The 12,281-nt window shown below is 37.4% G+C and overlaps 1 protein-coding gene across 7 annotated transcripts in view; it reads left to right on the forward strand.

Annotated features, from left to right (window-relative positions):
- LOC135416153 (dynein axonemal heavy chain 5-like) overlaps window positions 1-12,281 on the forward strand; it is a 156,573-nt gene that overhangs the window by 58,558 nt on the left and 85,734 nt on the right. For all 7 annotated transcript variants that reach the window (XM_064659005.1, XM_064659014.1, XM_064658962.1 and 4 more), the window contains 4 exons: window positions 6,749-6,883; window positions 7,889-8,078; window positions 10,664-10,881; window positions 11,789-12,100. In XM_064659005.1, the coding sequence (XP_064515075.1) occupies window positions 6,749-6,883; window positions 7,889-8,078; window positions 10,664-10,881; window positions 11,789-12,100 (855 nt within the window). The remainder of the gene's footprint in view (window positions 1-6,748; window positions 6,884-7,888; window positions 8,079-10,663; window positions 10,882-11,788; window positions 12,101-12,281) is intronic.

Below are 12,281 nucleotides of genomic sequence, written 5' to 3' on the forward strand. Positions count from 1 at the left end.
AACAAAACCAGTACAGATTTGGATTTTCTCTTCCTTTCTTCACACTTCTGTAAGTTCACTCTCAATATATATATATAACCAAACTGGATTTCAATTTTCCTTTCTCTCAGATTTATTTTTCTGAGAGAGTTTTACTCACCAGCTTTATGTTGTGGACTGGCTTTTGACAGGTCATATTTGCTGCTGGCTTCCCTGTAATATTGCCCAGAGTATCTCCTTTAGCCTTCATATTAGTTTTTAGGCAATCTGAATCACCCTATATTGATCAGGCATCACTAGTGTTAGTCCATTTGTTACTGTCCAACCTACTCTCTCAGGCCTGTCATCTGCCTGTGTTTTATAGTTACGAGACTGCATTTGTCAGAGCTCTCTCTGAAGTGGAATCTGTGGAAAATTTGTGTATGCACGGTTTTAGCAGTCAGAAACACACCTTGTTTCCAGACTATTGAATATGCATCTCTTTTTTTTCTCAGGCCTGGCCTCTGTAGGACTAAGTTTTCTTATTGCCTCAATTTGTGTGGTGTTTTTTTGACCTGGACATGATTCTTTCCTTCAATGTGAAAAAAACGTGTAAGCAGGCATCAGAAATTTGGCCTTCTACCTCTGGAAAAGTGCTTTGCTCATTTTCTGCTGTCACAGGTGTTTGAAGTGGTTCATTCCTGGACAGATTACTTAAAAATTTAATGCTCACACCTAAACGAAACTTAGCTGTGTACAAAACTTATTTTAAATATCTTAACAGTGTACAATGCTTTATGTACAACCATTGCTGCATCTGCATAATGAATTTCTTTGTGCAGTTTGGTCATTTCTGCATCAGAAACTGCCCTTGAGCCTCTGAGATAGCAAGACTCTCCACTCATCATGTTAATTAATATTCTGAAACATGTAAGAAAGGCTTATCAGTTGGCCTAGGGATTGTAGGAACTGCCTGGAGGACTCTATGAAACTGTGAAATTCTCATCTGGAAAACTCCTGTACCAGTTAGTCAAATGCTTTGTTGTGAAGACATGTAGCTCAATCACTTTGTCTCAGGTCAGTCCTTTCCCTCATATGTGCTGATGCTAGCAAGGGAGTTCCTTGACATTAATGAAAATCAATGACCAAGTGCTCTGGGTGTGCACATGGGCACAACCCTTACACCCAGCTACATCATTTCACATTTGTACAGTATCCATCAGAGAAGCCTGCTATTCTGATCTTTACTTCTAGCAGTTTACCTCATGCATCATATCCTGGATCATTCCATACTCAGTAATATGAGCCAGGAAGCACAACCTTCTGCAAACCTGTGGTAGTATGCTCCTAAGTCCTCCTGACAATGGGCAGTCCTGCTCTTGTATAAATCCATTATATACAATTATAAAATCAGAGAAAAACTGAACTTAGAAGAGACCTCTGAAGGTCAACAAGTCCTATATCTCTGCTGAAAGTGAAGTCAAAGAGAGCAGGTAGCTCAGCACCTTGTCTAGATGAGCTTTGAATATCTCCAAGGATAGAAACTGCCCAGCCTCTTTGGTCAAGCCGTTGAAGTGTCTGACCATCTTGTCTAGTCACCATTTTCTCTGTGAGGATGTTATTGGAGATAGTGTTGAAATCTCCTGGAATGCCTCTGCCCTGCTGTGTTGCCCTTCCGGCAGATACTGGGGTGTGTCAAGCCCTAGTGAGGATCAAGGCTTGCAAAGATGAGGCTAACTCCAGTTGTTGGAAAAAAGATTCATCAGCTTTTTCCTCATCAGGATGTTTGCAGCAGACATCTGCCACAATGTTGTTCAGCCCTCTAATTCTAACATAAATGCTTTCAACTGGCTCATTAGCCATCCTAAGGGAAAGCATTCCCGCACTCTTTCACTTTGAAGGGCAACTGTCCATCCAGCCCTCCTGGCTTGTCCTTCCTAAAGAGCCTGTATCCATCCATTGCAGCTATCCCACCACATTTCCTAGTTAGACTGTAGCCCTGTAACTGCACACAGAGCTCTAATTTTTCCTGTTTTGTTGTCATGCTGCATGCCATAGTGAACAGGCGCTTCAAATTGGAACCTGCTTCTGCTGTGAGCTTCTGCCATGATGCTGTTCTCTTTGCCCTTTCTTATCTGCACAAATACACTTGAGCTGAATCACTTCCCAGCCTGTTTTGTCATTCTTGATGTCTCTCTTGCCCACTGCAGATCGGACCTTTTGCTTCTCAGTTGAGTCAACCACTTGCTCACTTCAATGTGTGTTATCTCCCACTCCCATCATTCATAGTTGTGGTAGTAATGGAATAATCTGAAACACTTGCTAAAGTTCCTCATGAAGTTTGTTGTAGGCTGGGAAATACATCTAATGCAATATGTGATTATATAGAGAGAGAGATCTAATGAGTTCGTCAGATTAAATACGGGAGTCTCATGAACTGGAAATGTTTCTAAGAGTACAGTGGGATACAAATCACTTCCATCTAGCCAGAAAACTAAAATTATAAAGTACAGACAGTCTTTTTTAGAGGTTTATTCAATTAGATACTATGAAAAAATTCTTTACTATAAGGGTAGTGTGGCACTGGAACAGGTTGGTCAGTGAGGTTCTGGATTCCTCATCCCTGGAAGTGTTCAAGGCCAGATTGGAGGGCTCTGAGTAACCTGGTCTAGTGGAAGGTTCTCTGCCCATAGCAGGAGATGTTTGAACAAGATGATCTTTAAGGTCATGTCCAACCGAAATCATTCTGTGATTCTATGACTCATATTGGTCGGTGTTTCCTAGTGGAACTTATTTATTTAATTTTAATGGTGAATTTGAAATTTGAAGTTAAGTAATGCTCGGTATCCGGGCAGTTGACTGTAAAGATCTGGGTCACATAAAGAACCAATGCAATAGGAAATGGTAGAATATTACCTGTTTTCAGCAAATGTAATGTATCAACAGAAGAAAATAAAATAAACAACCATTCACCAGCTGAACTTAGCTCCCAGAAAATCTAAAAGGAATTTGCCAGAAGCAATACATAAAGTCTTCCAAACATTTTACACACACAAATGCAGACTGTAGAAAGAGAAGCTCTGACTCACAAGTAGCCAAAGGCACCCTGATTGACTCATCTCCTTCAGTAAAGAAAAACAATAAACAGTAAAATAAAAGAATAGTCCTTAGCAAATGTAGGAAGCCCAAGGTGTCCACAAGCCTGTGAAAGAGTTATTCTGACAGAGCCCCCAAAGCTGAATTATTTGTCTTTGTTACAGGACTTCTTACCTACTGCCTCCTTCCACAAATCCTCACCCAGCTTAGGGAAAATCATAGAAACTGAAGAGAAAAACCTAACAAAGCTTGAAAGCAAATGAGGCAGTAATCCCTTTTTGAGGATCATCTGTTTAAGGTGCTTTCATATGGAGAAAACCACTGATATCCCTATTTTTTTCTTTTCCCCATGGAGCAAGTACTCTAAAAATCTCTAGTACTGACATTTTTATTTTCCCATTTTTTAATTCTTCCTTACAAGGGCATTGCCTATACCACTGCATTTTGCTCAAGTGCAATCTTTTCCCTGCTGTTAAAAGATTAAGCAAGGAAATAACTCATAATCTACATTTGCCAGTAAATTCTAGCTGTTCTGTGCCATTCCTGAAAGGCAAAGCAGTTGTAAACCTAGCAGACTGATTAAGGTAAATAGATAGTCGGTTGGAACCACTCATCATGTAGGTCAGTTGGAATGCACCAGAAAAACCTGTCTTTAAAAGTCATTTCAGCTTATTTTAAATTTTCTAATAGATATGAAAGTGGCCCCCTGGTGGTCTAGTGGTTAGGATGCGGCGCTCTCACTGCTGCGGCCTGGGTTCGATTCCCAGTCGGGGGACTTCCCTGGGCAGATGGAGCTCGTCAGCCCTGTAAGACCATCCATCTAAGAGGTCACTCTAAACAAACCTACGTCCTGAGGACCTCACTGCCACTGTCCAAGCTCGCTCAGCCCTAGCAGATGAACCTCAGGATTAAAGGGTGGGCTCAGTTCAGCGCACACTGTGTCTCACCTAAAAAATCCACTGCGCAGGCTCGAAGGGTTTATGACCTTTCCCAAATCTTTGTTCGCGAAGACTGGCCACGAATAGATATGAAAGTATTTCTTCAAATTTAACACAGTCCTCACTTTTAGAGGGACATAGACTAGAGTAAGTTGGAAGGGACCTCCAGAGGTCACATTGTCCAAGTTCTAGCCCAGAATGGGTCAATCTAGAGCAGGTTGCTAAGGCACTTGCTGAGTTTTGAATATCACCAAGGATGGAGATATTCAGTCTCTCTGGGTACCTTTTCTCTGTAAGGAATCTTAATAATGCAAACCATTGCAATTTCCCCCTTTGAAAATTTTGACCATTGTCTCTTTTCCACTCACTTTGGTGGACTCATCCAGTATGTTAATGATGGTCATCTAGCAAGGGAAAAAAATATATCAGCCCTTGTCATGATTCTGGACATTTCACTAGGACATACCATTTACCAAATGATACCTGACTTTGTTATCAGCATAAAATATGCTTTCCAAACATCACATGAAGTTGTTAATCTGTTTGTATTAATGTTTCCATCTGAAAACGAGTTTTCCTGGCAGTACGTGGCTGAATATTCATACCTAAGTTTTTCAGCTGGTAGCAACTTGGCATCTGATTGAATAATAGAAGATGAAGCTGGACAGAGCTCTGAGGGGTCATTCATTTACCTTTCTGGAGGACAAATAATAATTAAATAATTTGATATAAATGGTTGTGACTTTCCTTAACAGTTTCTATTGACAGATAGCTAGCAGTTTCCCAGGCAATCTGTTCCAAAGTTTTGTTTTCGTTATGGTCACAATGTTTTCAGTAAAAGTTAACCTGAATTTCCCTTGCTCTATTGTAGTGCATTATTTCTTTCCCTTACTGTTCCTCCTGTCTTCCTCTTTGCAGGTATCTTTTGCATGTTGAAGAATTTTATCATAACTCTTCCTACATATTCACTTTTCCTACTTCTACAGTAGATTTTGTATTACTTCTTCCTGATATAGCATGTTTTCTACTCAATTGAAAACTTTAATTTCTTTTCTAATTTCTCTTCAGTAGGGTTCATCTTCAAATGTGGAATCCAGCTTTTGGGCACAGTGTAGAAGTGCCAACTCCAGTGGAAATATCATTTCAACCCTTCTAAAAAGGACACTTCTATTTTTATTGCCTACCATAATTGTAGATAAGTCATTGGGGAGATTGTGGCTTCAGTCCAATGTCAGATATTTTTCTGCAAAGCTTTCTACACCTGATTTGTTTCTTCACTGAGTGAATAGGAGTTGTTACTCTTTATTTGTGCGGCTGGTTGTTTCTATCTTTAGTATTTTGCACTTGCTTTTATTTAATTGCATCACGCATAAATAATGTATTGAATTTCTCCTAGAAATTTTGAACTCTAGTTATGGTCCAGTTCACCAGATAGGTATCATCTATAAACCTAATCAATAAGTTATTCCTTGCTGAAAATTCTGGGGTTTACTCAATGTATTGTTCCAGTTTGTCAGCCTGGAAAATAGAGGTGGGGTGTGTGCAAAAGATGCTGGTTTAATTTGTCTTTGTTTCTCACCATCCAAATATATCCTAGTTGGCCATAAATTAAATTATTTTTTCCCAGTCAAGTCTATTTTGTCTGTGATGTTAATTGGTAAGTGATATCTCTGTCTTTATATTGACCCATGAGCTTTCTTTTTATCTTTTCTCTCTCTGTTCTGTTGAGCAGGGGAAGTGAAAGAGTAGCTGGGTAGGTGTCTGGAGGCTGGACAAGATCAACATACAATAGTGTAAAAAAAGAGTCTATACTCTGGGTCACAAAAACATTTCTGATCAATCAGAGGGAGCAGATATTCTCTAAATACAATAATATCTTGATTATCTTCTTCCATGTCTGTCTTTACCACTTAGTCTTCTGAGCAGCTGGCAGTTGTGGAGACTTCATAATTTAAAACCTTTATCCTGATAACTTTCCTTCTAGGATTTACATCAATGGTTGAAGAGGAAATGCATTACAGAACATTTGTATATGTTTTCAAATCTATGTTAAATAAGACTTGTATGTTCAGGTACAAGTGCTAAAATTAGTTGAGTATGTTTGTATGACTCTACAAATGTTCAGCTGTGTCAGTAGAGGAAGGGAAGATCGTCCAGACCTTACCTCCCTAAGTCCAAAGCTAGTTAGATACACCTCTAGGATGCACATGGCTGTTGAAAGTAAATCCTTCTGTTCTGAACCAAGTTGTTAGGAAACCCTCCACAGAGCAGAAAGTCATTGAGAACAGTATAGGATAGACTTACATATAACAAATTGTATCTGAATAATTTCAGTATATTTCTTAATATCAGCAACAGATTGGCCCTTTTAGTCATGAATCCCAGAGCAGTACATCAAGGTAGCAACAGTCCCTTTATGAGCAGAAAGCAGAGGGTAGTTTGGGGAGATGTGGTTTGATTTATGAATTTAGCAAAATGCAAGAAGATGCAGCTCTGTTACAGGTGACTTGTAAAAATGGTAGTCTACCACCAAAAAGGACACTTGGTAGGTACAGACATACAACACTAGAAAATATCTGCAGGATTTGATAACAACAGTACTGGAGATCTAGTTGAAAGGATTAAGAGCTGTGAATTTCATCATATTTGAAAGTTCAATAGCATTTATTTATTTAATTAATTTAGTTTTCAGCCCTCTCTTGATTTTAAAGTGTTTGATCTTTATAGTACCAATTGTGTTTATGTATTTTTTCAAGGTTCACTATGACTTTGGGCTTAGAAATATCCTGTCTGTTTTAAGAACACTTGGAGCAGTGAAAAGATCTAATCCCCAAGAACCAGAGAAAACTGTTGTGATGAGAGTTCTGCGGGACATGAACCTCTCCAAACTGGTACTGTGACACTGGTGACTTTCCCCAAAAGAGTATTTTGTTTGCATTTTTAAGGGTATTTATTATGCACTTTGAAAAGCTGTTTTTCTTCAGCGGTTGGATACATTATTTTGCAGTTTTATATGATCAATGATATATCAGTGAGTGGAGAATCAGAATACAGTTACTATATGAGCATTATTTGTCTTTTAAAGAGAGGAAAACACAGCAGAAGCTTTAGCTGAAAAAATCAGTGGAAATACCATCAGACCCTAGGGGACCTACCTGATCCTCTAATTGACTCTTGTTTCTAATTCTTTCTGCTCTAAGGAGAGAAAGGAAGATTACATTGTATTAACTTTTAATAATGTCATCAAAGACCCCAATTTATGTATTTCTTGGGAGTCTGTTGCCTTTTCAGATCATCTTAAGAATTACAGTAAGTGAGGTAATTGGAAGCAGCTAACGCCTACTTGTGTAATCTAATGTCTTTCAATAATACTATTTAAAGTATTCATCTTTCTTTTTATTGCTGTAATTAAAAGGTTATAGCATGTCTAGACCCTGCGTATTTACCTTGAGAGCCAGTTTTGTGATGGAGTCAATTACTCTTTTTCTGATGTTCATCTATTCAGTGCAGTGGTACCTGTGTTCAAACCTATAGCAGTGCTTCAGTGATTTACAGAAGGAAAAAATTATAAAAATTCTCAGGCAAAATATGATTGGAATAAATCTTGCAAACTTATGTAACAAATGAAGAAATGTGTGTGTATATATTGAAGAAAACTATATTAAGGTGTTAACATTTTTATAAACTTTAAGTATTTAATATAGAAATTACTACTTGTAATTGCATTGTATGAAATTCACTTCATAAAACTCCCGGATAATTATAATATTTTCTTTGGAAAAGATTATATTTTCTACTGCCCTCTTTTAAATGGCATGTTCTTGAAGATTGTTTACAGCTATAATAATAAGTTTGATAAATAAATAATGTATTTTCCCCTACTTTGTCCTTCACAGGTGGATGAAGATGAACCTTTATTTATGAGTCTCATTAATGACCTATTCCCTGGAATTACTCTGGATAAAGCTGGGTATCCTGAACTACAGTCAGCCATCCAAAAACAGACAGAGAAAGCAGGGCTTATTCATCATCCACCATGGATACTTAAACTTATTCAGCTGTATGAAACTCAACAAGTCCGACATGGTTAGCATGCTAGATGAGGTTTAGAGACAGCATAAAAGCAGTATTTTTTTTAATATTATCTGCTACAGAATGCAGATTAGTTTCATGAAAAATTTGTTTTTAAATTGAACAGGTGTATTTTTAAAGCCTGTGTGGGTATTTTGCCACGAAGCAGTTATGACCTTTTTTTAGTGTGCAATGCACACATAGTGAGATTTTAGCTTTGTTGTGTTACGTTTTTATGGGAAATATGAGTGTGGCCTTCAGTGATTGAAATTTCTACAGAACAAGTTAAAATGTATACATTAGAATCCAGAGACAGTGGTTTTGTTTAGTGTTCTGAAAACAGTTGTTGCCCTCAGAGCTCAGTCATGAAGCTCAAGTTTAATCTTACTGTGAGATTTTAATGCTGAGAGGATCACCTCTCAAACCTTTACTTTTATAGATTCTAGCATGCATGCGATACAATGAACACCAGGGTTGTGGGTTTGATCCCTGTATGGGTCATTAACTTAAGAGTTGGACTCAATGATCCTTGTGGGTCCCTTCCAACTCAGAATATTCTGTGATTAAGATGTGAGAGCTATGTAAGTTCAAGTGTTTTCTTTGTGATTGATTCTTGCCGTTTATACTGAGGAGACCAGGGGAGTTGGACAAGACAGGCTCCAGAGGTTCCTTTCAGCCTCAACCATTCTGTGATTCTATGAAAATGCATTTTTACAGTGCACAAAATGATATCCTGTCCTTGGAAGGGTATCAAAGACAGTAGTAAATCCAGGTTTACAATTCATAACTGAGTGGAAAAAAAAGTATCCCAGCTTTGAAATGCCCCCCATGCCCCTAACCTCTAACAACTAATGACTTTTTAATATAATAAGGGGAAATATAAAGGAAATGTTACTAAAGGAGCAAAGATTTATGAAAATGTCATCCTTCTTATTCTCCCCTATCATGTCATAATGAAAGAATAGTAAGCTTAAACTAATAAAACAAATTAAAGGAAATACTCATTCACATAGCACAGTCTGAGCCCTTAATGCCTCAAACTTTTAACTCAGATTATTGGTTAGACCAAAGAACTGGTTTGTGCTGTGCAGAGTTAATAATTTATATCCAGATAGCTGGATTCAGTGTTCTATATCAAACCGTAACAGCTATTTCTATTTAAGAACCACAGAAATTTTAATGATTTCAGTCATGATTAAACGTACCTCTTGTTAGAAAAAGCTGTTTGATCTGTGAGACACCACAAATGAACTATTCCTCAAAAATATTCAGGATCCACTGTGACATTCTGCTTAGATGCCTCTTCTCTCTACACATCCCTACTATTCCTAGGTCACGTAGTTCCAATCGGCCAAACAGTTGGATACTCAAGCCTTTCTATGGCAGAAGTTATTGTGTGAAGGGAAAAAGATTATTTTCTTGACTTCCTACTGATTGATGATTGGATTTATGGAGAGGTGGCCATGGGATTTCAAAAAATCAAGAAAAAAAATCTTTAAAACATATGACTTCTCTTAGTTGAAATAGAGGCAGTATGTGCACATGAAGTGCTTGTATGCACACACACACTCATGTATGCATGGAGATTCAGTGCATGGATCCTGAAATCTGTTTGGCATAACAATTTTGATTGAAATACTGTTGAAACCAGCAGAAAGGCCATTCTGCTAACATTGAAGGGCTTGTATTAGATTTCCCCACATGTAACATATAGCACGAGGAAGTGATTTTCTGGGTCCTCAGATTGTTTTGGAGAACATCCCGCTACCTTTAGTTTTAGAGAAAACATCAAGCAATCTGGATTGTGTTAGATTAGGTTTGTAACTAGGTTTTGGGATTGTTCCGTTGATACCTTTGTTGAAGACATTTTCAAAGCCAACTAAGGATTATGTTGTCCAGTTGCCTTTAGGGTTAATAGGAGTTATCTAGCTCCCTTAAATGACTTTAGAATTCTCAGTTTTAATGTCCCATCTGATTTTGGATGGATTCTGGGCATCTTGAATAGGTGATTTAGAAAACATAACTAAAAAAGTTCAATTCTAGACTCAATTTATTCTGGAAGACATGATTCATTTTCCTCAGGCAACGTAAGTATACACTGATGAAATTAAGTGTCATTGCTGCTAACTGGTTTTACATAAGAAAGATGTATTAAAATGTCATCATGGATGGACGCAGGTACATATTTTTGTTACTTTTTCTTCAGAAAGATACACTCGATTTTGTATATCATTGGAAGTTACCCATTCTCATTAAATATATTTAGAAATTACTGGCTTTGTTTGCCACCAGTCATGTCAATGTCATTGCATGCAAACATCAAAAGACAGTTGTGTTTTCTCATTAGGAAAAGGAAAAGAACTGCCTGAGGGAGGATACAGACCCACATAGGCTTGCCTATCATAATAGAGCAGACAGTTATAGAGACCTTTTAATAATATTTTCAAATTCTGTTTCAATCAGCATTAACTGGAGTGGGAAACATCCTTTTGTATTGGCTTTTGGTAAAAATAAAATAAAGATCATTGATGCGATGAACCATTAAATAGTAACATGACATACTGACATTTCATTTTAAATCATGTTTGCATTGTTTTAAGGTATGATGACTCTAGGTCCAAGTGGTGCAGGAAAGACAAAATGCATTAATATTCTGATGAAAGCAATGACAGATTGCGGTGCTCCTCATAAAGAGATGAGAATGAACCCAAAGGCAATCACAGCTTCCCAGATGTTTGGCACCCTTGATGTTGCTACAAATGACTGGACAGATGGTATTTTCTCTACGTTATGGAGAAAAACTTTAAAAGCAAAGAAGGTAATGGATATTGTATCATGATGTTAATAAAGACATTTAATACTGTTTCCATAAGGTCTCATTACCTGTCATTTATCGAGAGATCTTCCATTATTGAATCAAATGGGAATATGCAGTGTTAGTTTTGCTTTGTGTCTAATGAGCTCAATGTACACAAGAGTCAGAATTACATATATATGCCAGATAACACTAGGCTTCCCAAGCATTTGAGGTTCCGGAATTAATTTGGAAAAGATTTTAAGGGATATGCTTCCTTCTGTAAGCAGGTAGTCCTACCATTCAAACACAAAAGTAGAGTCTGTTCATGTTTTGACGTGAGGACAGGAAAGTTAATTTTCTCCTCTCTGGTTTTATGTCATTGCCACTATATTTCACTGGTTATATCAGAATGTAAGAGGCTTTGGTAAGAAATCAATATAGGCATTTCCCAATTCTGCTATCAAACCTGCAGATCATGTTTCATGGAATCATGATTATGCTCAGATCTTCTGAAAAGTCACTTAGTTCTCACTTGGAAAATGGGAAGCCTTACATGAAATACTTGTGTAACATCCCACAAGGACTCACTTTGTGCCTGTATCTGTGAGTGCATTTTATGGGAAATGTTTTCATCCATCAAGATGGATGCTGGGCTGGCTGATGTACTTTTGTAGAAGAAAGGTACAACTTTGTGCTTAGTACAGTGCAAATCAATTTTTGTCACTATTCTTTAATATCCTTTTTTTGTGTGACACAAGACAACAAAGGAACCACTGAATGAATGGTAAAAATTGCATTTCGTGCTGAGCACCAAATTATGACTCATTATTTATATCCAAGAGTACATTCTCTGATATTAAGTAAATGTGTATTTTTGGTCAATTCAGTAAAGCTGCATGTGTGTGTCTCTCCTTTTTTTTTTTTTGAGGGTGAGCATATCTGGATAGTTTTGGATGGACCTGTTGATGCAATATGGATTGAAAATCTGAACTCTGTTCTGGATGATAATAAGACCCTTACTTTGGCCAATGGAGATCGTATTCCAATGTCCCCCAATTGCAAAATTATTTTTGAACCTCACAACATTGACAATGCTTCCCCTGCAACAGTTTCTCGTAACGGGATGGTCTTCATGAGTTCCTCGGTGTTAGACTGGAAACCTATTTTAAAGGCTTGGCTGCAAACGCTACCTGTTAGGTACTCTGATGTCCTATGGAATTGCTTTAATGCTGTATTTCAGGTACTGAATTAACAACTTCGGGGGAAAAAAAATTGCATTTCTTATTCTTTATTTAATGAAGCATTGTTTCTTCCTAAGTGCTTTTTCAATTATTTGCATCTCTCTGTTTATGTAAAAAAAAAAAAAGAGAGAGAAGATAACCTCTAACATTAATGAATGACTGAAACTATAACAGATGAAT

The sequence above is a fragment of the Pseudopipra pipra genome, chromosome 1 (genome assembly GCF_036250125.1).
Source record: "Pseudopipra pipra isolate bDixPip1 chromosome 1, bDixPip1.hap1, whole genome shotgun sequence".
NCBI classification, from domain to species: Eukaryota; Metazoa; Chordata; class Aves; order Passeriformes; family Pipridae; genus Pseudopipra; species Pseudopipra pipra.